The sequence below is a fragment of the Anser brachyrhynchus genome, assembly GCF_964034855.1.
Source record: "Anser brachyrhynchus genome assembly, chromosome: 19".
NCBI lineage: Eukaryota > Metazoa > Chordata > Aves > Anseriformes > Anatidae > Anser > Anser brachyrhynchus.
This window is the reverse complement of record NC_137712.1, coordinates 6,921,215-6,946,303: the sequence shown is the minus strand read 5'-3', so window position 1 is coordinate 6,946,303 and position 25,089 is coordinate 6,921,215. Positions and strand designations below refer to the sequence as shown.

Sequence of the window (25,089 nt, the reverse complement as noted above, 5' to 3'; positions counted from 1 at the left end):
CTCGGGGGCAGGCGAGGCCGCCGGGACGGTGCGGAGGAAGGAAGCGAGCGGGGAGGGCAAGGGGGGGACAAAAATCCCCCAAGAAAAAAAGAAACAAAACAAAACAAACCCGACATAACTCCCGAGCTCGCCAGGCTCGGACGTCAGCCGGGTGCCCGGGGGTGAAGCAGCCACGAGCACGGCCGGGGCCGGGGCGCTGCAGGCGGCGGGGCGGGAAGGATGCGGCCATCCGGCCGGTGCTGGGGCGCTGCCAGCACGGCTGAGCCCCCCCTCGTGCTGCTGGGGGCGAGGGGACGGAGTGTTGGGATGCCAAGGCTCAAAGCCATGCTGGAGGAGCGGGGAGAGCCGTCTGTCCTCGTTGTCCCCGTCCCTATCGGGGTGTGGGGTCAGCCTGCCTCAGTTTCCCCATGTGCTGAGCGGGGCGGTGTGGCTGGGGGGGCTCCGCCTCCCCCCTGGTGCAGGCCTTGGGTGATTTTTGGTGGCTTTGCTCTGGCTGGGGAGCCCGAGGGCTCCCCACGAGCTGCGGGGGGAGGAAGGTGTCGGGGCTGTGGCCGTGGCCACCCCCGGCTCTGTCACCCTGCGCCACCGCCGCCCTGGGGTCCACCGCCGAAGGCTCTGCTCGTCACCTCGCCACACGGGTGCTGGGGACGGGGGCGCAGGGATGCCGGCTCCGGGCCCTGTCCCCGTCCCCGGGCAGCACCCGTCCCCGCGGTCCCCAGGAGGTGGCAGTGCGCTGTCGTGGGAGGCGGCTGCTGCGCACCCCGGGGACACGGGGACCTGGTGGCCGCTGGGGACAGGCCTCGCTGCCTCCCCTGGCAGGTGTCACCCCCAGCTCCCTGCCCATGGCCACGGAGTGGTGCGGAGCCACCCCGGGGACCTGGCCCTGGCACAGGCAGGAGGGACGGGGCAGGAGTGCAGCAATGGCCCCGTGTCCCTGCGGCCACCCCGCTCCCCTCCGGCTCCTGCCTCGGTGTCGCTTTGCTGGGACCCAGGACAGGTCTGTCCGGGGGGGGGGGGGGGCCAAACCCCAAACCTGCCCGCCCAGCGGGGACATCCCGATATTGGGGACACCCCAGCAGTCCCCAGCTGTGGCCAGGCCACGCATGCAGACGGGGCAGGCAGCAGTGCCGTGGTGTCCCCCCATCCGCCAGCAGCCCCAGAGCCGGCGTCCAGAGCCCTGGGGCGCTCCGTGCCATGGGGCACCCTGCCCACGCCGCGACACCACGGGGCTGTCCTTGTCCCCATCGCAGTGGGGCAGCTCCTGCCTTCAGTACGTGGGGCAGAGTCCCCCCCCATCCCCACTGCACGGGGCGGGCTGTGCTGCCGTGTGTACCCTAAACTTTGGGGAGGAACTATTTAGGGAGGGGGGGGCGCACCCTGCCTTGCACCCCGACCCCTGCCTTGGCACCCTTGGCACCCTGTCCCCTGCCCATCCTCAGTGCAGATACTACAGCCACCCCCCCCTCCTTCTCACCGTTGCCACCCCAGGGTGGGGGGGACCCTCTTTCCCCTCCGCCCCCCCCCCACCCCCCCAGAACCCGGGCTGCCTCCAGGGCGCCCCCGCGGCGGTGCCCGCGCCCTGCGGGGAAACTGAGGCACGGCGCGCCCGGACACCCCCCCCCCCCCATCCCCAAACTCCCCCCTCTCCGGCCGGCGCGGCTCCAGGGCTGCGGAGCGGCATTTCCTCCGGGCGCCGACCCTGTTCCTCCTCCTCCTCCTCCTCCTCCTCCTCCTCCTCCTCCTCCCGAAGGGAGTCGGTTTCCTGCCGCCGCCGCGCCCGCTCACTGCGCTCTCGGCTGCGGGCAGCGGCGGCGGCCGGGATGTGCCTGCGGAGCCCCCCCCCGCTGCTGCTGCCGCTGCTGCTGCCGCTGCTCGCCCGCCCCGGTGAGTGGGGGGGGGGTGGGGGGGCCCGTCGGGGGGGCACCGGGGACCGCTGAGGGTTGGGGGCTTCGGGCTCGGGGCTCCCCGACGGCGGCACCGGGCTCGGCGCACGGGAAACAGGCGCGGGGGGGAGCGCGGAGGAGCCGCCGGTAACTCGGAGGGGAACGGGGGGAGAGGAGGGGGAAGGGGGGTGGGGGGCGAGGGGTGACCTGCTGGGGTGGGCTGGGGGGGTGGGGGCTGATACGGCTGGGTCCCGGCTCGGGTATTGCCTCACCCCCCGCTCTCCGCCAGCCCCAAATCCAGGCTGCGTCACCAGGGTCCCAGGGGCGTCCAAGCGCCCTTTCCCCGGGAAGGGGCAGGCAGCGGGACCCCCTCAACGGGGGCACCGACCCGGGGGGGGCTGGGGAACGAGGAAAAAAAAAAACAACCCCCCCCACCCCCGGTGTCTGTGGCAATAGGGCCAGGCACTTTTTCACCGCCTTAGTTGTCGGCCCCGCAGTCCTCGCCCCGTGACCGCAGGCGCTGTGGCTTCGCGGGGAGGATTTTGGGGGGGCGCGGGCATGGGGACACCCGCAGGCGGGCAGGGAGCTGGGGACACGGGGACGGGGTGCACAGGGACAGGGAAGCGTGAGGGCAGCGGCAACGCAGGGTCAGTGGGTTCAGCACGTCCCGCACGGGTCAGTCCCATGGGGGCTGCTGGGGGTCCCCACTGCCGGGCCGGGTGCCTGCGCCCTGCCCGCTGTCACCCCCCGGTGCTGCCCGTGGCCATGCCCTACAGGCCCTGTCCCAAGGGGCTGGGGCCGTGCCCCAGGGGACTGTGCTGTACAGTCCCCATCCGACGTAGCTGTGCCATATGGTCCCTGTCCTATAGCTGTCATACGGGCTCCATCCTATCTAGCTGTGCTGTAGGTCTGTGCCCCCTGTAGCTGTGCCATACAGCCCTTGTCGTGTGGCTGTGCCGTACGGTCGCCATCCTAAATAGATGTGCAACAAGGTCTGTGTCCTATGGAGCTGTGTGGTACGGTCATCATCCTAAATAGATGTGTAATAAGGTCTGTGTCTTATGTAGCTGTGTGTATGGTCACCATCCCAAACAGATGTGTGATAAGGTCTGTGTCCTGTGTAGCCGTGTGGTACAGCCCCCATTGCACAGCTGTGCCATATGGTCTACATCCTGTGTAGCCATGCCGTACAGGCCCTGTCCTACGTACGTGTGCCATATAATTCCTATCCTGCATAGCTGTGCCTGATATCCCCCATCCTATGTAGCTGTACAGTTTAGTCTCTGTCGCACGTAGCTGTGCCATACAGCCGTGTCCTCTGTACTTGTGCCATACACTCCCCCTCCCATGTGGCTGTGCCATACAGCCCTGCACTGATGTGGCTGTGCTATATAGCTGTGCCGTATGGTCCCCCATCCTACTTATCTGGGTGTCCCTGTGCCTTCTAGCTGTGCTGTATGGTCCTCATCCTATATAGCTGTTACGCTGTCCGGTCCCACACAGCTATGTGTTGCAGCCCCTCTCCTACCTACCTGCTATATGGTCCCTACCCTGTCTAGCTGTGCCCTATGGTCCCTGTCCTAAGGAACTGCGCAATGCAGTCCCTGTCCTATAAATCTGAGCTATACAGTCCCTGCTATATGTGACTGTGCCTCTGAGGTCCCTGTCCTGTGTAGCTCTTCCATATAGCCCATGTCCCATGTAGCCGTGCCACACCGTCCCGAACACGTGTAGCTGTGCCATACGTCCCCACCCTGTACGGCTGTGCCATCCCCGTCCCCTGTAGCTGTGCCATATGGACCCTGCCCTGGCTGGTGCAGACCCTTGGGGCTAGGGTGTCCCTGGCAGGCACAGCACCATGGGGCCATGCAGACACGGGGGGGCTTCCAGGGCTGGGGGCTTTAAGCTCCCATGTGCCCCCTCTGACAGCACCAGCAGGGACTGGGGCTGCTGTCGCAGTGGGGAGCGTGCTGCTGGCTCTTCCCTTCCCAGCCCGGGTGAGGCTGCTCCCTGCTGGGGGGCAGAAACCACGTGTAAAGGGGACACAGAGCGTGTCACCTTCATCCACCTGGGGACAGGCTGGTGTGGGACAGGCTGACGTGGGACAGGCTGGCGTGGGACAGCATCTCCCCCAGCACTGCACCCAGAAAACCCGGTGCCGGGTGGTGTGGGCGTATCTGCCCCTTCCCCAAGCCCCGCTGTCACCTCCACGAGGCACAACAGCCGGGGGTGGCCCGGGGGTGACAGCCCCCAGCCCTGCAGCGCCGGCTCCGTCCCCGCCGAGCCCTGCCAGCTCATTGCACGAGTGCCGAGGCAGCGCGGGGGGGACACCGGAGTGGTGCTGCCCGGGAGATCCTGCCCCGCTGGAGCCGGCCCCGGCGCCTGCCCTGGCCCCGTGCCCCCCCCCCGGCACCCCCGGCACCCCTGGGCTTTGTTCTGCACCCGGGGCCTTTGATCCGCTCGCAACAAAACAGGAATTTCCCCCCCCCCCCCCCCCCAGACATCCACGCGCCGGGGAGACGCGGCAGCTCCGTCCCCGCTCCCCGCTCCGTCTGCGCTGCGGCGAGGCCGAGGGCGGGTGGGAGGCTGGAAAAACATAAAGTGGATTTTCTTTCTTTCTTTCCTTTTATTTTTTTCATTTTTTTTTATTTTTTTTATTTCCTGGAGTACAAAAATAAATGCGCCCTTATCTGATTGACCCCGCGGGCGCAGGCTGGGCCCAGCTGAGCGCCGTTATCTGATCCTGACATAATGCTGGAGACCGCTGCTGCCTTCCCCCGGGACGGGGACGGGGACGGGGACGGTGCCCGGCTGGCACCGCTGCCCCGCGTCCCCTCCGCAGCATCCCTGCCCCACGCCGGGGAGAAGCCAGCCATGTCCCCTCCCCCTGCGGGATGTCACCCCTGCGGGATGTCACCGGAGAGGTGACGAGCTGCCCGTCCCCTGCCCCGCGATGCCAGGGGCCGGGGGCCATGCCCGGTGCCGCCGGGGCAGGAGCAGAGAGGGAAGAGGGCCGCGGGCTGCGGCGCCCAGATAAGCGGCTGTTTATCTTCCTCCCGATGCTGTGGCCGCCGCGCCGGGGGGAGGAAGCGCCGGACAATAGGTGGGCCCGTGGCAGCGTCACCGCGGGGCCTGCGCTGTGACCCCGCCGCCGCGGCCTCGCCACCCCGACGTAGCCCAGGGACGGCGCGGGTGGCCCTTGCCAGGCTGCCGCCCGTCGCAGCCTCGGTGCCCGCGGCCTCGCGCCGCCCTGTCCCCGTCCCCATGGGGACGCCGGGTGCCCCGGTGCTGGCGCAGGGCCCGGTCACCTCCCAGCTCAGTGGCCGGAGCTGCCAGAGAGCCCCCAGGGAAGGGACAGCGCTCGGTGGCCACGTCCAAAGCAAGCGCGGTGCCCCCAGCCCCGCGGGGACGCCCCGGTGCAAAGCGCCCCGCAAGGCAGGCACCCACCCTGCCGTGCCACCCACGGGTGCAGGGGACAACTCAGGGACAGCAGGACTGCGGCGGCACTGCCCAGGGCAGGGGAAATGGCCGCGGCAGCCTCCGAGCAAGGCAGAATCAGGGCTTCAAACGCCTTTCTTTGCAGTCAGGATTTCCCTTGGCAGCTGCGGGGCCCCGCTCGCTCGCCAGCCCCATGTGGGGTTCTCGGTGTCACCGCCGCCCGCCTGCCTCTCACCTCGGCCGCCGGCGGGGCCGAGCTCGGTGCCATTTCCACACCTGGGCTTCCCAGTTTCCGTCAGCACCGGGGGGGGGGGGAGGGATGCGGGGGGGGCCGCCTCCGCCGCCCGCTTGTAGGGGAAGCCACGCGGGAGCTCTGGCACGCGGCGGTGCCGCGCGGGGACAGCGGGTTTTTCCAGACCGGATCCGAGGGTCATTATGGGATCGCTGCACCGGGCAGGCCCCGAGCAGAGGCAGCACTGGGGCTGGCGTCGTGGTGCAGGCCCCCCACGGCCTGTCCCCTGTCCCCATGCAGCGTGGCGGTGACCGATGTCTCTTGTCTTCCACCCAGACCCCGTGCCCGCCGAGGGCTGCGACCTGCGGCCGGTGGCGGCGGAGCCCCCCGTCACCCTGTCCTACAGCACGGGCACGGTGCCGCGGGGCTGCGTCAGCAGCAGCTCCCTGCACAGCGCCAATGAAGTCCACGTCCTCGGCGTCCAGTGGTCCAAGGTGAGCCAGCGGGACCCCGTGCGTCAGCCCCGGGCACCGTCGGGGTGCTCAGGTTGGGGTTTTCCATGCCCTGGCCCCCCCCATCCTTTTCCATCCCCCTCCCGGGTAAATGCAGCCCCCTCGCCCCCGGCACACTGCGGTCAGCACGGAGCTGTCGAAAGCATTTCCTCTAAATCAGGAGCGGCGAGAGAAACCAGATTAACCTTTTCCACAGCGCAATTTCCCCGCACGGCTGCGCTTCCCCTCTGAGCTGAAGCTGCAGTTTTTCTCTGTCCCCAGAGGGGAAGTTTAAACCCTTTAAAGGCCACGTTTCTGACGCTTTTCTGGCACCGCAGGGACTGTCCCCGCGCTGGGCGTCCCCACAACCCGCACGTCCCTCGGGGAGGTGGCCCTGCGGGGAGCAGGAGCGGGGCAGAGCCCCAGCACCCATGGGGACAGTGCTGAGGAGGGAGGGAGGGAGGGAGGGAGGGATGCAGGGAGGCCCGAGGCACTCACATCACTTGCAGCGGAAACGTGGCCACCAGTGTTTCGCAGCCTGCCTCGGGGCGATAACCGCTCCCTGGGCGCTCCGGGTGGCTTTGGGGTGACGATGAGCACAGCGGGGCAGCGAGGCCGGGGCTGCGTCCCCGCCTGGTGAGGTCCTGAGAGCGTGGGCAGGGCAGGAGGGGGCAGCTCGGGGGGAAAACCCCGCTGTAGGGCTCAGGCTGGGCTTCCCTCGAGCTCTCAGGGCCCCGGCAAGCGCAGCACCAGATGTTGGCCCGGCCCCAGCAGCCCAGCACCGCGTTCCCCCCGCCGCCTCCCAGCTTTCCCAGTTCTGCTTTTCGGGGCGCTGGGCAGGGGAGGCGCAGGGGGAGTCGCTTTGGGGGCAGCTTCTGCAGTGCCCCACGCCCGCGGCACCCCAGCACGGCCTCACCCCGCACGCCCTGACGGGAAACCTGGCCCTGACGCAGGCAGGCGCCTGTGGCTGAGCGTCAGGGCCGGGGGTGCCCCGGCTTTGTCACCGGAGGCGGCGGGGGACACGCGCTGATGTCACGGCTGCGGCACTCGGCTCGCCGGCACCGAGCCCTGGGCGCGCGGGGGGAGCCGGGCAGGGACCCGGCTCCGCTCGCAGAAGAATTACTGGAAGCCGTTTTCTATAAGCAGATCCCTATGAAGAAAAAAAAAAAAAAAATAACACCAAGAAGAAAAACCTAAAAAAAGGCCGCAGAGGGCTAGACGCAAACCGAGCCTCCCTCCGCTCGGCGGGCACCAAACAATGGAGCGCCGCAAAACACGCGGCAGGAAAACCAGCGCCGGCTCCTCCCGCCGCCGCGGGGCCACCCGGGGTCCCCGGCCACCCACGCGGCCGAGCTTGCCACGGGGCCACGGCCAGGCCAGGCGGTGCCCTCGGCCCTACGGTGCCAGGCAAGAGGCCGGCGCCGGTGGTTGTGCCGTGCCTCGGTGCCCACGCAGCCCCGGGCGGCTCGCCGTGCCCGCCGCCGCGCTGTGAGCGCTGAGCCAGGCAGTGGTTTCCAAACTTAGCGCCTGGCTCCCCGGCTTCCTGACGCGGGTTTCCGGCTGAGCCGAGCCCTGCGGCTGCCCCGGGACTGGAGCGGCTCCGCGGTGTCAGGATGGGGCCGGGATAGCCATGGGGGGGTCCTAGTACCCGGGGGTGGGGATACGCCGGTGCATGGGGTTGGGGATGGCCCAGCCCCGGTGTGGGGATGCTCCAGTCCCGGTGTGGGATGTCGTGGGCTGCTCTTTGGGGATTTCCAGTTCCCAGTGTGGGATGCCCCAGTCCCCACAGGGTGACAGCCTGCCGCCCAGTCCCCCGTGCTCTGACACCCATGGTGGGTGCCCTGGTCCCAGCGTGGGGATGCTCTGTCCCTAGTGTGAGGACACCCTGGTCCCTCATTTGGGGACAGCCGGAGGGTTTTGTCGCACTGTGGTGTGGGTCAACACCCAGGTGGCATCCCTGCATCCCTCACCTGCCCCAAGGCCAAAATTCCCAGCCCCGCAGCCTCCTGTGTTCGGGGCCATCCCGACGTCCCTCCCTGCTGTCCCATCACTGGGGACACGGGAGGGGGCTCCGTCCCAGCCGTGCCGCGGCGCTGACACTCTCCTTGCTCCCCCAGGTCCCAGCCGTCGTGCTCAAGGTGTCCGTCACGCCGCCAGCCAGCGGCTGCGCCCGGCCAGCGGTGCTGGTCCTGCAGTGCTCCCGGTGCTTGGCCTCCATCACCTCCCTGTGCCCGGACCTGCTCGTCCTCACCGTGAGTGCCCCGGCCCCACTGGACCCCTGGGAGCAATTCGGAGGGGGGGTACAGCAGGGCTGGGGACATCCCTGGGGTGCTTGGGGTGCCCACGGGGGACGCCGGTCCCCTCTCCCCAGGGACGATGCTCGCGGCGCCCGCGGCCGAGGGGACGCCTGGCCCCGGCGGCGGATCTGAGCGCGGGGCAGGCTGGGCGGGGAATGAGGCACGGGGCTTGAAAAAGCTCCCGTTTCCTCCGGCTGCCGGGAGGAAGGTCAGCGATGGGGTTTGGCTCCAGCGAGCTGAGCCGGGGCCGGGAGCTTTGTTAGGAAAATAAACCTCCGGCTTTGTTTTGCGGCTAATAATAAAGTGGGCCGAGCTCCCCGCGTGCCGCCGGCCGGCCGCGCCGCTCCCCCAGATCCCCACGGTGTGACCCCAAGCCGTGATGCAGTCAGGCCTCCGGAGATGCCCAGCCAAACCAGCTTCAAACCAGCGGCCTCCATGCTAGGGGGATATTTTCCTGGCTGCGGCTGGAGCCGGGGAGGGATGTGTCCACGCGTCCTGCCCCGGCTCAGGCTGCCTCTCGCCCTCAGGATGCCACCCTGAGCCCGGGGAGCACCACGGTGCCGCACAGGGAGCTGCCGGCGGCCGCCAGCAAGGGGCAGCTGCTGGACTGGGCGCGGGGCACCTACGGGGGCATCACGTCCTACAGCGAGCTGCGGGACCCCCGCGCGATCCACCTCCGCCTGGGCGAAGGTGCGTTGGGGACGGGGGCTGGCGGGGAGGTGGGGGGGGACACCGGGTGGCACCGGGGGGGGAGGAAGGAGCCGCAGTGCTCTCCCTGCTCCCCGTGCTGGGAACGCGCTGGGTTCAGGGGGCGATGCTGCGGGCAGCGGTTCCCCTGGGCACCCTCTCCGTGCCTGCCGAGCGCGGTTTGGTTTCGGTGACCCCCCCAGCGCTGCCTGCACCCCCCCTGCAGATGCCCGCAGCCCCCCGGACTGCATCCCCCAGGAGCGCTTCAACGCCGCGCCGCAACTCGACGCCGAGGTGTTTTTCCATGGGATGAGGGGCTGCGCCAGCGGCGGTGCCCACGGCTCCAGGGCTGCCCATATCATCCGGCTGCAGCCCGAGCACAGGTACCGTGCGTGTCCCCCCTGGGGGGGGCACAGCTTGGAGAACCTGGGGAAGGGGTCGGGGGTCTCTTGGAGGCCCCAGACCTGGCAGAGTGGGAGCTGAGGCTGGAGGGGGTCTCGTGCTCTTGCAGCTCGCCCGTCACCGAGGTGAACCTGTCCCTGAGCTGTCCCGAGAGGGTGGTGAGCAACCAGATCCTCATCCTCCAGAGCCGGGCCAACCTCACCTGGTTCCTCTCGCTTAACGGCTGCCACATCCAGTTCCTGGTACGGCCGCCCCCCCACCATCGTCCCCTCGCTGGCCCTGGGAAGGGGGTGGCAAAGAGCCCACGTGGCGATGGGGCTGGCAGGAGGGGACATCGCCCTGGGGACACCAGCACAGGGACGCGGCAGCCCCCTCGCTGTGCCGTGATCCCCCAGAGCCCGTCCCCACCTCGGTGCGGCCCCGACCGCGGTGGCTGCTCACAGCCAGACGCCCCCGGCCCCGCTAAGCCCCCCCTGTGCCACCCCCACAGGTCTCTGGCACCTACAAGATCACGTCCTTCCTCACGCACCTCTTCAGCGGGGAGCTGCTGCCCGACACGGAGCAGGGCCTGGTCGCCAAAGCCTTCGAGAAGAACTACAGCGTCATCGCCTCCTACTCCACCATCCCCATCAGCCCCCGCATCACCCTGGAGATCCAGGAGCACGGTGGGTCCCCGGCGCCCCTCCTGGGCTCAGGGTTTTGTTGGGGTGTCCCCGCTCAGCTCCCCGCATCCTCTCCCCGCAGAGGTGCTGAGGAAGCCGCCCGCGACGCCCACGCCGCCGGCGCCCACCTCGGACACGCTGCCCCACGTGCTGCTCTTAATGCTCCAGCCCTGGAAGTGCACGGATGACACCATGGAGATCATCATTGCCAGGTCCCACCTGGAGGTGAGGGCACCGCCTGCGTGCCTTTGGGGGGGTCTCATCCTGCTCCGGGTGTCGGGGTGCTGGGGGGGGGGGAGTTGGCCGAGCACGCCGGAGGGAGCTTTGGTTACGGCTGGTGTTTTTCTCTCAGCCCATCAAAGACGTGGTGAACATCACCCTGCGGGACATCAGCTGCCAGGCGGAGAAGAACGCGACGCACTTCATGCTGCGCACCCCGCTCAGCCACTGCGGCACCTCGCTGGAGAGCCAGGGCAACGCCAAGAACGAGGTGAGCGGCGGCACCGGCCGGGGAGGTGTCCCCATCCCATCAGGGACGAGGGACCCCATCGGCAGGGATGCTCATGGGGACAGCTCAAGGGCCGGGCTGACCGAGCCTTCCTCCCCTCCTCGCAGCTCATCCTCAGCCTGTCCAAGGGCTCGGCGCTCAGGAGCGTGCGGGTAAGTGCCAGCACCGGTACCGGTGTCACCGGCTCGCTGGGTGCCGTGGGGTGGCCAACGCTGTCCTTGTCCCTAGGTGGCCTTCCAGTGCCAGATCCCACGGGAGCTCTTCCTGCGCCTCTTCCCCACCGCCGCCTTCGAGGCGCCGCAGACGGAGCTGGAGGTCAACAAGGAGGCTTTCGTGCAGGTACCGCAGCGCTCGGGCACCGCGGGGACTGTGCCACGGGGCAGCATCCCTCACGGCGACCCCGTCCCCCCCCCCCCGCAGGCGTCCATGCGCTGGGACGACTACCCGGCCGACCTGCAGCTCAAGGAGTGCTGGCTGGTGGCACCGGGGACGGAGCCGCTGCTGCTGGTGCAGGCCAACAAGGCGCAGAGCTCCAGCGTGGCCGTGCTGGAGGAGCCCCCCGGCAGCAGGGCCAGGAAGGTTTGGCGATTCCGCTTCACCTACGCCGTCCCCGAGGGCGGCCACGTCCCCTTCTCCGCCACCCTCAAGTGCAAGGCCGGGCTGCAGGTCAGTGACAGCCCTGTCGCGGGGTCCCCACGCATGTCCCCAAGCTGGCGCCGTGCCTGTCCCCGTTTCGGTGGGTCCCCAGCCACCGGTCTCCGTCACCAAGCTGGGGACAGCACCCCAGGTCCCCAGAGCCGCTGGGTGTGGGGGAACCCAGCCCTGTCCCCATGGGAGGGTGGCACTGGGGCGGTGGCGGTGGGACAGCGCTGTCCCCGTGCTCACCCCGGCCCTCCCCGTGCGCAGAACAACACCATCTTCGAGAAGGTTTTGGAGGTGACAGTGAAGGACGTCTGGCGGCCGCCCAACAGTGAGTTTGGGGCACGGGGCAGGGTTGGGGGGGGCCACGCAGAGGCTTTGGGACGGTGTCACTCTGCTGACGGCCCCGTGTGTGTGTCCCCCCCCCGCAGACCGAGGGCTGGGGCTGGCCGCCGTGCTGGGCATCACCTTCGGAGCCTTCCTCATCGGGGCGCTCCTCACCGCCGGGCTCTGGTACATCTACTCGCACACCCGTGAGTACCGCTGTGTACGGGCGGGGTGGGGGGGGCGAGAGTGGGGGCGGTGAGGAGGGGCCCTACACACGTCCCATTGCCGGGAAGCCCGTCCTCTTCCCCCCCCGCCCCAATCCTCCCGCACGTCCCCGGGCGAGGGTCCTGCTGCTATCAGCCACGCATCCCTTCTGGCCAAGGCTCTGCGTGAGAAGGAGCCGGCCCGGCGCGGCCGCGGTCCCCGGGGTCCCCCGCGAAGCCCATCTCCATCCCACGCCTTATCGGGGCCGGGGGGGGGGGGCCGGGGGGGGGGCCGGGGAGGGGGCACGGGGGCCGCGTTGGCCGGGGAGCGCGAGCCCCGCGCCAGGGCCTGGACGCGCTTATCGGCCTGGAAAGGTCAGGTCCAGGATGAGCCATCCCCGGCCGGCCGTGCTGGCGCCGAGTCTTGTTTTTTGTCCCTTCATGTTTTTCTTTCCCCCCCCCTCCCCCCCCTTCCTATCCTACCCCCTTCCAATTTCCCCCCCCCCAACCCCGGACCGCCGGCATAATGCAGGTCCCATCTCCAAACTGCAGCCGGTCTCCACCACGGCGCCGGCCTCGGAGAGCAGCAGCACCAACCACAGCATCGGCAGCACCCAGAGCACCCCCTGCTCCACCAGCAGCATGGCCTGACCCCCCCGGGCCCCCCCTCGCCGCCGCCTCCGCCCCAGCCCCCTTAAAACCTTTTTCTGCCCCAAATCTCAGGCCGAGCCCGGAGGGGGCCGCGGCCCCTCGCCGTCCCCGGGGCCGCCCTTACTCATTCAGTGAATGCTTTGGCCCCCCCCCAGGCAGCCTGCGGAGGGAGGTGGGGGCCCCGTGCAACCCCCCCCGGGGGTCCCCAGCAGACGGGGGTGCTGGGGGCAAAGCGCGGGTGCCCCCGGGATGCGCCCCGGTGCTCTCCATCCTGCGTGGGGACACCGCGGCCCCCATATACCCCCCCATAACGCGGTATAAACGCACCCTGAGCAATGGGGGGGGGGGCCCAGCACAGCCCCGATGGGGTCACTGCCCCCCCCCCTCCATGTCCCCGTCCCACGAAGGCACCGGGCAGGGCTGGGAGCAGCGAGAGGTTTATTGGCGTGGGGGGGCTGCGGGGCCGGGCGGCACCGCGCGGCTGCCCCCGTACGTGGGGCGATGCGCAGAGAGCAGCCCGCCCCCCCGCCCCCCACCCCCCCCAGCCAGCTCCAGGTCAAAGTTACAAACTTTTAATAATAATAAAAACTTATCCTACGTTAAATTAGTCGCAACAACGAGGAGCCTCAGAGTCACACCTGGGGCACCCCCAAACCTCCCCCGGGGGGTGCAGGGACCCCACAGGGCACCCCGAGTCCATCTCGCCCCCCCCTACACACACACACACACCAAGGGGGGCCAGGAGTGTCCCCCCCACCTCGTGGGGACAGCCAGCGTGGCCACCGCCACTGCCACCCCCCCGGGGCTGGCACAGACAAAAGGCACTGGGGTGAGAAGGGCCAGGGCAGGGGGGGGGGGTTGAGCCCCTGTTAGGGGGGCACCGGTGGCAGGGGGGGTCCCGTGCGCCCCCCCCCCAGCCTTCAAGTAAAAGGTGCGGAGCCCCAAACCCCCGCTACTGGGACAGCGCGGGGTCCAGCAGCTTGAGGACCCCCCCCACCAGGTGCAGGCTGCCGGTGACGAGGACGCGGACGGCGGCCGCCTCCTGCAGCAGCACGGCCCCGCTGGTGGCCACGGGCTGTGGGTGCGCCCCCCCCTTGGCGGGGGGCGCGGGGAGGTGGGGGTCCCGGCCCTGGGCGATCCACTGCAGGGCGTGCGAGAGGCAGGGGAAGACGAGGGAGGTGGAGTTGAGCGGCCGCTCGGCCGGGGGCACCAGGAGCAGGGCTCCCCGCAGGGGGTCCGGCTTCAGCAGCCCCCCCACCTCCAGGGGGGGCGGCAGCCAGGGGTCCTGGCCCCCCTTCTCCTCCATCAGCCGCGTCCACGTCTTCTGGTTCTCCAGGCAGCGGGTGAGGGCGTTCTCCAGGGTCACGTTGAAGTTTTGTTGGTCTGGGGGAGGTGGGACACAGGGGGGTCAGGGATGGAAAGGATGGAGGGGGGGGGGGGGCGCACCGGGAGCTCCCGCAGCCCCCCGGCACTCACCGGCGCTGCCGGTCACCGACACCTCCGTGAAGTTGGGGCAGAAGACGGCGTAGTCGAAGTGGCAGGGCTGCGGGGAGAGGGGTGCTCAGCGTGCTGGGGGGGGCACCGGGACCCCCACCCGCCAGGGCAGTGCCACTGGGACCAGCCCCAGCCCAGCGGGGCTCTGGGGGGGTTTTGCACGGGTCCCCCAGGCTGCGAGACCCCCGGGAGGGGGGACACGGAGCTGGGGGACGGCAGAACGGACAGACGGACAGCAGCTCCACCTCGTGGCTCCTGCACCCACGGCAAAGCAGGTCCCAGGGGCACGGGGGGGCACTCAGCGCCCTGCCAGCACCCGCTCCCCCCCCCGCAGGCACCCCAAAACCTCACCAGCAGCAGCTTCAGCAGCGCGGCCGTGTCCCGGTCCCCCGTGGCGTTGAAGAGCAGCACGCGCACCTCGGAGCCGCTGTGGGGACAACGGGGGGGTGGGCGCTGCCCTATATCCCCGCGGGGCCCCCGGCACAGCCACCACGTGTTTGTGCCCCCCCCCCCCCCCCGTGTCCCCTCCTTACTCCTGGGGCTTGTCCTCGTTGAGGGCAGCCTGGCGGAACCAGCGGACGCAGGCCTGGACGCTGCTGGTGGTGTGCGCCCCGTCGATGTACCACGTCACGGGGCCGTGGGGCAGCACCTGCGTGCGGCCCAGCCACTCCGTGTCCCGCAGGCCTGGGGGGGGGGACACAGGGACACAGGGCACAGCTGGACCCCCCCACACCCCAGCACCGGGACCCGCACAAGCAGGGGTACGGTGGTGGCAGAGCATCACCCCGCGGCCGTGCCAAGGACACGCGGGATGTCCCCAACCCGCTGCAAACACGCCAGTGGCACTGGGGGGGGGGGTGCAAGCACGGCCCCCCCCACCTTGTACCCGTACTGCACCTTGGATCATGGCATCGCTGGGATGAAACACGGGCGCCAGCGGCACTGATCGCTGCGCCAAGGGCTCCGCGACGGGCAGCGCATCCTGCAGCACCCCGGTACCTGCTGGGGACGGGCGCCCCGACGGCGCTTTGTGAGCGATGCCACCCCCCGCCCCATTTTCCATCCCTTCTGTGTCCCCCCCCCCCCCTTTTCCTGGCTTACCCTCGTAGCCCCGTCGCTGCAGCCACGTCCGCGAGAGCTGCAGTGCCAGCGCGGCGTTGGAGCGCTGGTGGCCGCCCGCCAGCCCCAGCTCCAGCGCCCGGCTCCCGGCCTCGAAGGCGTCCAGCTCCGGGCAGACGTAGAGCGGGCACTGCGGGGACAGGAGGCTGAGCCCCCCCCCCGCCGCACGGAGCCCCCCTGCTCACCCCACAAACCCATCCCCGAGCTCACCCCGCGCTCCCGGGCTCGCTCCCGCAGCACCTCCAGCGGCCGCTCGGGCTGCGGCACGGTGAACGCCGGCACGCCGGGCTGCAGGAGGGACGCACACCGTCAGGGACCTCCACCGAGCACGGCCCCAAAGCAGCCCCCAGGGGGACACGGAGTGTCGTCCCTACCTTAAAAATGCCCCCCTTCTGCCAGGCGATCTTCTCCATGGTGTCCCCCAGGATGCTGGTGTGGTCGATGCCCAGCGAGGAGACGCCGCACACCACGGGCGTCCTGGGGACACGGGGCTCAGCAGCGGGCGGGAGGCGGCGCGGGGACAGCGCGGGGACGGTCCCGGTGCCCACCTACCTGATGATGTTGGTGCAGTCGTAGGCGCCGCCGATGCCCACCTCCAGCACCGCCAGGTCCACCTGGGGACCGAGGGGACGCGGAGCCATCAGCGGCAAGCGTCCCCGTGGATTTGGGACCCAGCGGGTGATGGGACCGTGCCACCCACACACCCGACGGCACCGTGGGCTTAGCACGGCCATCACGGCCCTGCCGGGGGTCAGCCCCCGTCCCCCACACCCCCCCGGGACCTGCTGTCTGTGGGAGCACCGCGCCATCGCCTACCTTCTCCTGCAGGAAGACGTGGAAGGCCATGATGGTGAGGAAGCGGAAATACGCCGGCATGCTGGCCTGCGCCGGGTCCTGCCGGGCAGGGCGGGCGTTAGGGGACGGCCCCGGGGGGCTCCCCGGTCCCCGGTGAGCCCCCCAGGAGCCCCCCACATCCCCCAGTGAGCCCCGAGAAGCCCCCACCTTGGTCTCCTCCAGGCGGTTGTAGACCAGCCAGAAGTACTTGCTGAAGAGCTCCTTGCTGAGCGGCTGCCCGTTGATGCGGATCCGCTCGCGCACCTGCACCAGGTGCGGGGAGCTGGGGGGGGGACGCCATAAAAACAGGGGGGGAGGGACACCCTCAGGCATGGCCCGAATGGTGTCCCCGTGCCCCCCTTCCCCCCCCATGAGCCCCCCGGCCCCCCGAGCCCCCCGGCCGCTCCTGCCCACCTGTAGAAGCCGGTCTTCAGCCCGTAGCCGCGGAGGATGCGCTCGGTGAAGGCGCATGCTGAGCCCTGGGGATGCGGCAGCGTCAGCCCTGGGTGTCCCCGTCCTCGTCCCCGTCCCCATCCGTGTCCCCTCTGTCCCCATCCGTGTCCCCCCGCCCCCCGCGCCCCCCACCCCTCCCCGCTCACCTTGCCCTTCGTCCCGGTGACGTGGATGATGTTCAGCCCGTCCAGGTCCTCCACCTGCAGGTCAGCCACCCCGTGGGACCCCTGCGGCCGCCCTGGGCCGGGGACAAGGACCGCAGGGACAGCGGGTGACGCCGGGGGGGTGGTGGTGGTGACACACCGGGGGGGGGGCGGTGGCACCGTCTCACCTGCAGCCCGCTCCTCTCCAGGAAGCCCCTCATGGCCTCCAGCTGCGCTCGGGGGTCCCCGCGCTCCCGCCGGACCTGCTCCAGGTAGCTGGCGTTGGTCTGCAGCGTGTTCAGCGTGCGGATGGCGTCCTGGAACGAGCCCGCCGCTGAGGCGCCCATCGCCGCCGCCCCGGTGCTGCCGCCCCCGGCCCCCTCCGCACGGCCCCCGGCCTCTTATCCCCGGGGGGGGCGGGCTGAGCCCGGGGCAGCCCCGCTCCCCGCTCCCCCCCCCCACACCCCCCCGGGGGGGGGCCGAGCCCCGCGCGTGGCATCCAAACGCCCCCCGCGGTGCGGCGGGGGGAGATCCCGGTGCACCCCCCCCGGTACCGGGGAGAGGTCCACCAGCCCCCCCCCGGTCCCACAGCGCGGCTCCGGTGCCGTGTCCCGGTGTGCCCCCCCCGGTACCGGTACCTGGTAATCCGCGGCGGGGGCGCGCGCGGGGCGCGTGCTGAGCCCCCTCCCGCCGCGCCCCCCCCCCCCCCGCCGCCGCCGCCGCGGCCCCGGCCCGCAGCGCGCGCAGCCCCCGCGCCACCATCGCGCCGCTCCCCTCACGCCGCCCGCCCCGCCGCGTGCCGCCGCGGCCCCGCCCCCCCGCCACGATCCCCCCTCGCGCCGCCGCCGCCATCTTTATTAAGGGCAAAGCGCCGCCACGTCCCAAAGCTGGGGGGGGGCGCCATGTTGGAGAGGGGCAGGGGCTCCCCTCACGGGGGGCGAGGCGCCGCGGGGAGCGCGGAGCCGCCGCTCAGGGCTCGCCCGCTGCCCGGCCGCACGGGGGGGGGGGCTCCGAGCACGCAGCCCTGGAAGCCCCCCCCCCGGCCTCACGGAGCCCGCGGCAGGGCGAAAAAAGCAGCAGAGCGGCCCCGCTGCCTCCCCCCCGAGGATGCTCCGTCCCCGCTAGCCGCGTTACCGCACCGGGCACGGCTCGGCTCCAGCCCCCGGCAGCAGCCCTGTCAGGGCACGCCGCGCCCCGCCGCCCTGCCCCTGCCCGCCCGGCGCAGCGCATCCAAGGCGGCCCCGGGTGCCTTCGAAGTTCAGGCGTAAGAAGCAGGCCCACACACGGGGGGGGGGGAAAGGTGGTTCGGAACAAGATCACGTTTATTCACAAGTGGCAGAAGTAATCTGGCTTATTGCTCGCGACCAACTTCATTATTTTTTTTTTTCCCCAAGGAACGAGTCCCCTCGCGACCAGACACGATTTCGGAGCCCCCCACACCAAGAGATTTACCTTATAGGCGTCCTTTATCATCCTCAGCGGCTGCTCTGAAAGGGGTGCACTCCCCACCTCCTCCGCCTCGAGCTAATACGCCACAGACGTGGCTTTTGCCACTGGTCTAGTTAACGGACAACCTATCGAATGCCAAAGGTTATCACCCACTGCGTTTTGTACACGTTACGTGCTTGAAAGTCTTGGGATCCATGTGGCTCGGGAGAAGACGGCCATGTGCAGCTGACAGCCGCGGAAGACGAGGTGCTGAGCAGGCTGTGAAGGAGCACCTGCTCCACGCCAGCCAGGCCCAAGAACTCCAGCAGAGCAAGGCGCGCACACACCGGCACCGTGTGCCTCATCTCTGCACCTGGGGACGGCGGTGGTCCTGCTCCACACTCACCCACAGAGCTCCAGGACAGAGGAGTGGATGCATGAGGGTTTGTAAGAGTGGCCCCGGCTCCTCCAACGCAGCCGTGCCGTGCCGAAAGCTCTGCAAGCAGCGGGACAGGGGGCTGCCTCCAAGCACCCCCAGGAGCCAGCCCGCCTGAGGGCAGCACCCCCAGCTCCCTTCCCAATCCGAATTCTCACCATGGTTAGTGCTAAGCGAAAAGCAGGCAGCTGGCTAGGCGTGTCCCACAAGAATCCTAATTGCAGCTTGGAACCAAGAAAGCACGGACGCCGAGCACTGTGACAGAGACCCATGATTCCCACCATAAAACCTGGCTGTATGGAGCAACCAGCTGTGTCAGCCACCCCTCTGGTTGGCCCACTAAGGCCCTTTCTAGGCTGTAGCCCAAAACTCTAGCGAGAGTTAGTCACTCTAGGCAGTATGACTATGCCTTCCCCAAGACACGTCCAAATTACTCAGAGGCACCTGCCTCATCCTACATCAGCATCTGAGCATTCAGAGGACATGCTGTGTAGGAGCTAAGACCAACTGAGAGTCAGACACAGCTACCAGCGGGGCCCAGTCTGGTCCAGGGCAGCTGCTCCCAGTCCTGCTGCTCACTGGACTGCTTGCTGAGAGCCTCAGCAAGCCCCAGCACTGACACAGCCACCTTCTCCGTCACCAGGTCCCTAACAATTGATCCACGAGATTAACCTAACCAATACAGATTGCTCCAGGGAGACACGGGCTGTGTGCCAAAGCTGCAGGGAAACAACCCCAGGCTCACAGACGTCACCTCCCCACTTACTCACACACACACACACACAACCAGACAGCTTGCACACCGCAGCTCCTTAGTGGCAGAGCTCCTGTGCAAGGAGAGGGGATGGCAGAGCTCGGTTAAAGCCACCAGGCACTTCACCTTGAAGGAAGTCCCTGCCCAGAGAGAAAGAGAGAGAGAGAGAGAGAGAGAGACCCCGCCAGCACGTCCCTGCTCACTGCACCTCCCTGAGCAGCCCGGCCGGGACCCCGCTCAGAACACCCTGTCAAATTCGGTCTGGTTGGTGGCTGTGGGGTTCCTGCCCTGGTTCGCCGGCTGCTGGGGCATGTGCCCACCCCGCCTGCGCGGCGGGGCCAGGTACTCGAACATGGACTGGTTGTGTGTGGACAGCATGTTTTTGAGGTCCGAGGGCATGGGGTCTGACCAGAAGAAGTCGTGGTTCAGCGCATCGTCGCTGTCGATGCGTTGGGCGGGATCCAGCACCAGCAGCTTGTCGATGAGGTCGAGCGCGTAGGGGTCCTTGACGTAGGCTTTGAGGCGATCCTTCACCTTGCGCTTCTGGCCCTTGGGGAGATCCAGCTTCTCAAACAGCTCGTATTTATCCACATTCGGCCAGACCTGGGAGGGATCAGGAAGGGGAGGGTTGGGAGGAGATAGTTACAGAGAGCAGAAGCCACTGAAGCTAACGCCCTCAGGCAAACTGGCGTGAGGTACGCTGAGAGAACAGTGCTATTTTATAAGCTCCAAGCCAGCAGGCCTTGTTCCCACAGCACGGAGACACTAAAGAGCACACCAAAGCCTACAGACACGTGGACAAGTCAGGACAGAATCCTCCTGGTGTGGGAACGGCACACAGCACAGCACTCCTGGGGATGCCACAGGATTTCTGTCCTCCCACCAAAAAAAAAAAATGTACTGGAGAACCAGCTAAGGCCAACTACAATCTCCAGAAAGGTCAACGGACAAAACTCCTCACTAATAACAACTTGGATGTACGTGGCACCTTTTATCCCTTGAAACCACAGCCTGCTGCAATCACTTGTACTTACCTCGGCCCCAGGCTGGGACAGACCGCAGCAACAAGCACTTCGGCACAAAAGGAAGCACCTCCAGTGTACGTAACAGCAGCGTCGGTCTCTGCAGCTGCGTGCACAGCCGCCTTCCTATCACACCCTGTTTGATGACAGCCCTGGCCAAGATCCCTTTCGGCTCGATCTTCCACAAGAGGGCAGGACTAGCTGCCCTTAAGCAAGGAGCTGAGAAAGGGCTGAGTGCTCACAGCAGGGCTGAGCTGATGCCACAGATCACCAGCCAGAATTAGAGAGGCTTTCCAGCGTGACCAGTGCAAAGCACCCGAGACGAACCCCACAGCATAAAACAAACCTCTTTAACCAGAAACACAGAGGGTGTTTATCTGAGAGGCAACTCCCAAACGCAGAATAGATTCCTACACGTTACGTTCTGTTCTTTCACACTGAGCAACCAGCATCCCCTCCGTGTTTCCCCTCCGTGCTCAGAAACACGGACACCACTCGCTCATCTCAGAAGAGGCCACATCCGCCCTCATGTGTTTAGGAGGCTGAACAAGGCAGCTCAAGTTTACACGACGCAGCAAGGAAGCTCAGTGTCAGAGGATACTCGGCTCCCAGCCTCCCCAACCTCCCCGCCAGCAGCAGGCACGCTGATGCTGGGAACACGCAGCGACCCGCGCGCAGGGCAGGGAGAGGATCAGGAGCACTCGATCCCAGCCCCAGCCCACGCCACCACATCGCAGCTCCTGCCCTCCACGGCCTGCCCTCGCTCCGGCCCTCACCTCCGGCGTGATGGATCCGCAGAGCTGGCTAATGAGGGTGAGCTGGTGCTGCTCCGTGTTGCCCTGCATGATGGGGCTGCGGGTCCACATCTCGGCCATGATGCAGCCCCCGCCCCAGAGGTCGATGGGGGGCCCGTAGTCCCGCTCCCCTGAAGAGAGGCGCGGCGTTAGTCACCAGGGGACGAGAAGGGAGGAGGAGCCGGCAGAGCCCACCGCCTACCTAGGAGCAGCTCTGGCGGCCGGTACCACAGGGTGACCACCCGGTTGGTGTAGCGGTTCGGCTGGCTGTTCTTAGCCAGGCTGAAAGCTCGAGCCAGCCCGAAGTCTGCGAGCTTCAGGACTCCGTCCCGAGTGATCAGGACGTTGGCGGCTTTCATGTCTCGATGCAAGATCTGCATGAGGACAGAAAGATTAAGCCACTGAGGAATCCTCCTTCGGCACCCCGGTTCCAGAGACGAAGGGCAAGGAAGGCTTTCCCTCCAGCCTGTGCTAAGACGCCCACCCCTCGGCAGGTCGCGGAGAGCAAGGCGGGCCTCAGAGCTCAGCACGGATCCGGCCCGTTACCTTGTTCCTGTGGATGTAGTACAGTCCGTTCAGCAGCATCTGCATGACCTTCTTGATCTCCGAGAGCGTGAACTTGACGTGGGCGTTGCTGAGAAGGCCAGCCAGGTCGTGCTCGCAGAAGTCAAACACCAGGTAGATACTGCCCTTGCAGCGGTTGTACGGAGAGGCTGCAGGAGACGCAAGCGGGGACAGTCAGAGAGGGATCCCCGGTCCCATCACAGCTCCCCCTGACCTCCAGCCATCCTGGCTCACTACGTAAAGCCTCAGGGCACACACGCAGAGAAACGGAGACCCCGCAGGCTTCAAGGTCCTTCGGAGAGAGGCACTATGACAGCAAAAAAAAGCAACAGAAGAACAGGGGACGAGCGGCAAATGTCACGGGAAAGGCAAGGAAAGGACACAAAAAGCCTTTGAAAGCTTAATTTGTGCACCTAACAGCTGTGGAGTTTCCTCCCTACAAACCACGGCCTGTAGGTGCACACGCTGCCAGCTGCCAGCCGAGCAGGATCACCACAGCAGCATTACTGGCAAAGACAGCCCCAGAAAAAAAATATAAACACAGGAACAGAGAAAATCTTTCTAAAATAACATTAGAAAGCGAGGTTTTCTGCAACCTCAAACGATATCTACGAAAACAGACTGATCTAGATCAATATGATTTAAAACTCCAATTTCAATTGCAATTTAAAGTCAATAGCAGGAAACCTCAAATGAAGCAATCAATTTCAATCTCGTTCCTAGAGCACACGTGCAAAACATTGAAACGAAAGGCTGATTTCCATCAGCTGCACGCAGCAAAACCCGCTGATCAGCAACCAGAACACGAGGGCTGAGCTCAGCCCTCGCAGCCAACGCCGCGCTCTCCCCGCTGGCGGGGAGGATGCCTGCGGATCTGTGCGAGTCCCTGACACGGGCACAGTCCTCACCACGTGAAAAGGCAAAAGCTGAAAGTCTGGGAACAGTAAGTGCCACATTCCTATTTTTCACGTGAAACTGAGGTCAAACTGGATTTGGAAGGAAACTGGAATTTAAACAAAAACCAAACAATTTTACACGTCCACAAAAATATTTACCTTCGGCATGCCAGACACATGCAGTCATCACAACTGCTTTAATCACACAAGGAATTAAAAATTAACTTGGTGGTGGTGTTTTTCCTTGTACCTGCTAGTTCCAAAAACTGGCGGTAATCAATAGACACCGCAGAGTAAATTCCGGTCCCCGGTCCTAGGTCGGAAGTTTCTACCTGGTGTTTTTACGGAAACAGTAGCAGCAGACAGCTGCCACTTGCATTTTATTTAGCTGAAGCGACTGGCTACAGCATGGCAGGCTTTAACATCATCTGTCACCTCCAAAACTGCTTTTCTGGTAAAATCCACAGACGAGGATGATATATAAAAAGCAGGAAATGTTTTAAACCCATTTCCCTGGAAACCGAGCCAGGCCAGGTGCATTAAGCACACCAGGCACGCTGCCTCCGCCGGGGACAGCCTGCGGCGACGAGGGAGCAGCAAGCAGCTCGGCACACCGCCACCGAAGGGCTCCGCGCGGGGCTGCGGCGCGTTTAAGCCAGCCCCGAGCGCTGAGTGCCACACACCCGGCAAGAGCCTGAGCGCGCCTCCAGCTGAGGCACAGCTCCCAGCATGGCCCCGACACCACGCAGCCACGAAAATCCGTTCCAGGAGGAAAACCCCCCGCTTCGGGTGCTCTCCAGCACAGGTGTATTTAAAGCTTCTCAGGCAGCACACAGACAGCACGCACGGCGACAGCGCAGGCATGCCCTGACCAGGGCTTTTTCCAGCCAAGCTGCGGCACAGTTCTAACCCGTTTAGAGACAGCTTTCAAAAACGGGTGTGCTGTCACCCCGGGGCCCAGCTGGAAGGCCTGTTCCCACCCGCGGCACACCGCTCTGCTCAGCCACCAACCGGGGCTGAAGGAAAACCGGCAGCCCCTCGGCGAGCAGCCGGCGCAAGGGAGACCCCCGGCAGCTACCTTTGGTCCTGCAGATTTCTATGAGGTTCACCACGTTCTCGTGCTTGAGCAGCTGGAGGATTTTAATCTCTCGCAGAGCCGTGATAGGGAACTGAAAGGAGAAACAGAGGGCGTGGGTTAGGAGCGCAGGACACCAGCCCACGGCTGCCTGGAGGACAGGGAAAGCTGTGACCACAACACAGCAGGGGGGCTGCTGGAGCAGCACTGGGCCAACTTATTTACGTGCCATCAGAGCTTCAAAACGTAACACTGGGACTGTCGGAATTCATTCAGTACCATTAGCGAGAGCGATTCTGCCACCAGGCGGAGGCGTTTAAGCAACGCTGACACCCTGCTTGTTTGTCAGGGGGCACTGCACAGCTCCTCCTGACCCGCAGAGCGTCCTCCCCGCTACCCGCTTACGCTGTTACTCAAGACCTGGCACGTCCCAGCTGTAAACGTTATCAAAGAACACACGCAGGGAGCGAGGCCACCCTCCGCCGTCACAAAGATCAGCTCCGCTCCCCCAGCCCTCCCGCCCCGTCCTCCCCAAACACAGCCAGGCGAACACAGCCACTCACCCCCTCCTTCTCGTTCTCCATCAGCACCTTCTTCAGGGCTACCTTCTTGCCCGTCTGGCGGTGCTTGGCTTTGAAAACCTCCCTGGGAGAAGGGGGAGAAGGCTGTGAGGGGCAGGGGCAAGGGGCAGGGGTAGGGGAAGGGGCAGGGGTAGGGGAAGGGGCAGGGGTAGGGGAAGGGGCAGGGGTAGGGGAAGGGGCAGGGGTAGGGGAAGGGGCAGGGGTAGGGGAAGGGGCAGGGGTAGGGGAAGGGGCAGGGGTAGGGGAAGGGGCAGGGGTAGGGGAAGGGGCAGGGGTAGGGGAAGGGGCAGGGGTAGGGGAAGGGGCAGGGGTAGGGGAAGGGGCAGGGGTAGGGGAAGGGGCAGGGGTAGGGGAAGGGGCAGGGGTAGGGGAAGGGGCAGGGGTAGGGGAAGGGGCAGGGGTAGGGGAAGGGGCAGGGGTAGGGGAAGGGGCAGGGGTAGGGGAAGGGGCAGGGGTAGGGGAAGGGGCAGGGGTAGGGGAAGGGGCAGGGGTAGGGGAAGGGGCAGGGGTAGGGGCAGGGGCAGGGGTAGGGGCAGGGGCAGGGGTAGGGGCAGGGGCAGGGGTAGGGGCAGGGGCAGGGGTAGGGGCAGGGGCAGGGGGCAGGGGCAGGGGGCAGGGGCAGGGGGCAGGGGGCAGGGGGCAGGGGAAGGGGGCAGGGGCAGGGGGCAGGGGAAGGGGGCAGGGGAAGGGGGCAGGGGAAGGGGGCAGGGGAAGGGGGCAGGGGAAGGGGGCAGGGGAAGGGGGCAGGGGAAGGGGGCAGGGGAAGGGGGCAGGGGAAGGGGGCAGGGGAAGGGGGCAGGGGAAGGGGCAGGGGGCAGGGGCAGGGGGCAGGGGCAGGGGGCAGGGCCGGGCCAGGCCAGGCCGCAGCCCCCCCGGCCGGCCCCAGCCGAGGCCCCGCGGCCCGGGCGCTCACCCGAAGGTGCCCTGCCCGATCTTGGCGAGCTTCTCGTACTTGGAGACCTCGTCGCAGAAGGGGCACTCCACCATGTCGTACTGCTTGGCCATGCCGCCGGCCGCCACGGCCCCGTCCGGCGCCCCCTCCCCGCCGCTTCCGCCGCGCCGCGCTGCCCGCTGGG

At 67.2% G+C, this 25,089-nt stretch overlaps 3 protein-coding genes across 9 annotated transcripts; 1 reads left to right on the top strand and 2 right to left on the bottom strand.

The window, feature by feature from the left end:
- Positions 1 to 1,725: 1,725 nt before the first annotated feature.
- Positions 1,726 to 13,024, top strand: ENG (endoglin). 3 transcript variants are annotated; one of them, XR_013941013.1, is made up of 16 exons: positions 1,726 to 1,884; positions 5,890 to 6,047; positions 8,162 to 8,296; positions 8,869 to 9,031; positions 9,255 to 9,411; positions 9,540 to 9,672; positions 9,921 to 10,095; positions 10,175 to 10,317; positions 10,445 to 10,582; positions 10,708 to 10,752; positions 10,829 to 10,939; positions 11,021 to 11,266; positions 11,507 to 11,570; positions 11,671 to 11,772; positions 12,322 to 12,810; positions 12,966 to 13,024. XR_013941013.1 is itself a non-coding variant. In XM_080562456.1 (15 exons), the coding sequence occupies exons 1-15, from the start codon at positions 1,821 to 1,823 to the stop codon at positions 12,465 to 12,467; spliced, it is 1,980 nt and encodes a 659-aa protein (XP_080418582.1). In that variant the 5' UTR covers positions 1,726 to 1,820; the 3' UTR covers positions 12,468 to 13,024. The 3 variants fall into 3 exon arrangements, 2 of the variants coding, with proteins under 2 accessions (XP_080418582.1, XP_080418583.1); XM_080562456.1 differs by having other exon boundaries at positions 12,322 to 13,024; XM_080562457.1 differs by having other exon boundaries at positions 12,302 to 13,024.
- On the bottom strand, positions 12,977 to 18,053 carry FPGS (folylpolyglutamate synthase). 4 transcript variants are annotated; one of them, XM_080562473.1, is made up of 15 exons: positions 17,916 to 18,053; positions 16,652 to 16,780; positions 16,467 to 16,520; positions 16,282 to 16,346; positions 16,036 to 16,150; positions 15,850 to 15,927; positions 15,586 to 15,647; positions 15,408 to 15,510; positions 15,244 to 15,321; positions 15,016 to 15,163; positions 14,812 to 14,913; positions 14,448 to 14,598; positions 14,266 to 14,341; positions 13,897 to 13,963; positions 12,977 to 13,803 (listed from the first exon to the last, which is right to left on the bottom strand). In XM_080562473.1, the coding sequence occupies exons 1-15, from the start codon at positions 17,934 to 17,936 to the stop codon at positions 13,373 to 13,375; spliced, it is 1,680 nt and encodes a 559-aa protein (XP_080418599.1). In that variant the 5' UTR covers positions 17,937 to 18,053; the 3' UTR covers positions 12,977 to 13,372. The 4 variants fall into 4 exon arrangements, with proteins under 4 accessions (XP_080418599.1, XP_080418596.1, XP_080418597.1 ...); XM_080562470.1 differs by lacking the exons at positions 16,652 to 16,780; positions 17,916 to 18,053 and having other exon boundaries at positions 14,812 to 14,940; positions 16,036 to 16,131; positions 16,467 to 16,597; XM_080562471.1 differs by lacking the exons at positions 16,652 to 16,780; positions 17,916 to 18,053 and having other exon boundaries at positions 14,812 to 14,916; positions 16,036 to 16,131; positions 16,467 to 16,597.
- CDK9 (cyclin dependent kinase 9) lies at positions 17,768 to 25,084 on the bottom strand. Of its 2 annotated transcripts, none has more exons than XM_080562474.1 (7): positions 24,927 to 25,084; positions 23,996 to 24,077; positions 23,436 to 23,526; positions 21,444 to 21,610; positions 21,100 to 21,271; positions 20,880 to 21,028; positions 17,768 to 19,684 (listed from the first exon to the last, which is right to left on the bottom strand). In XM_080562474.1, the coding sequence occupies exons 1-7, from the start codon at positions 25,016 to 25,018 to the stop codon at positions 19,319 to 19,321; spliced, it is 1,119 nt and encodes a 372-aa protein (XP_080418600.1). In that variant the 5' UTR covers positions 25,019 to 25,084; the 3' UTR covers positions 17,768 to 19,318. The 2 variants fall into 2 exon arrangements, with proteins under 2 accessions (XP_080418600.1, XP_080418601.1); XM_080562475.1 differs by having other exon boundaries at positions 24,966 to 25,038.
- Positions 25,085 to 25,089: the final 5 nt, after the last annotated feature.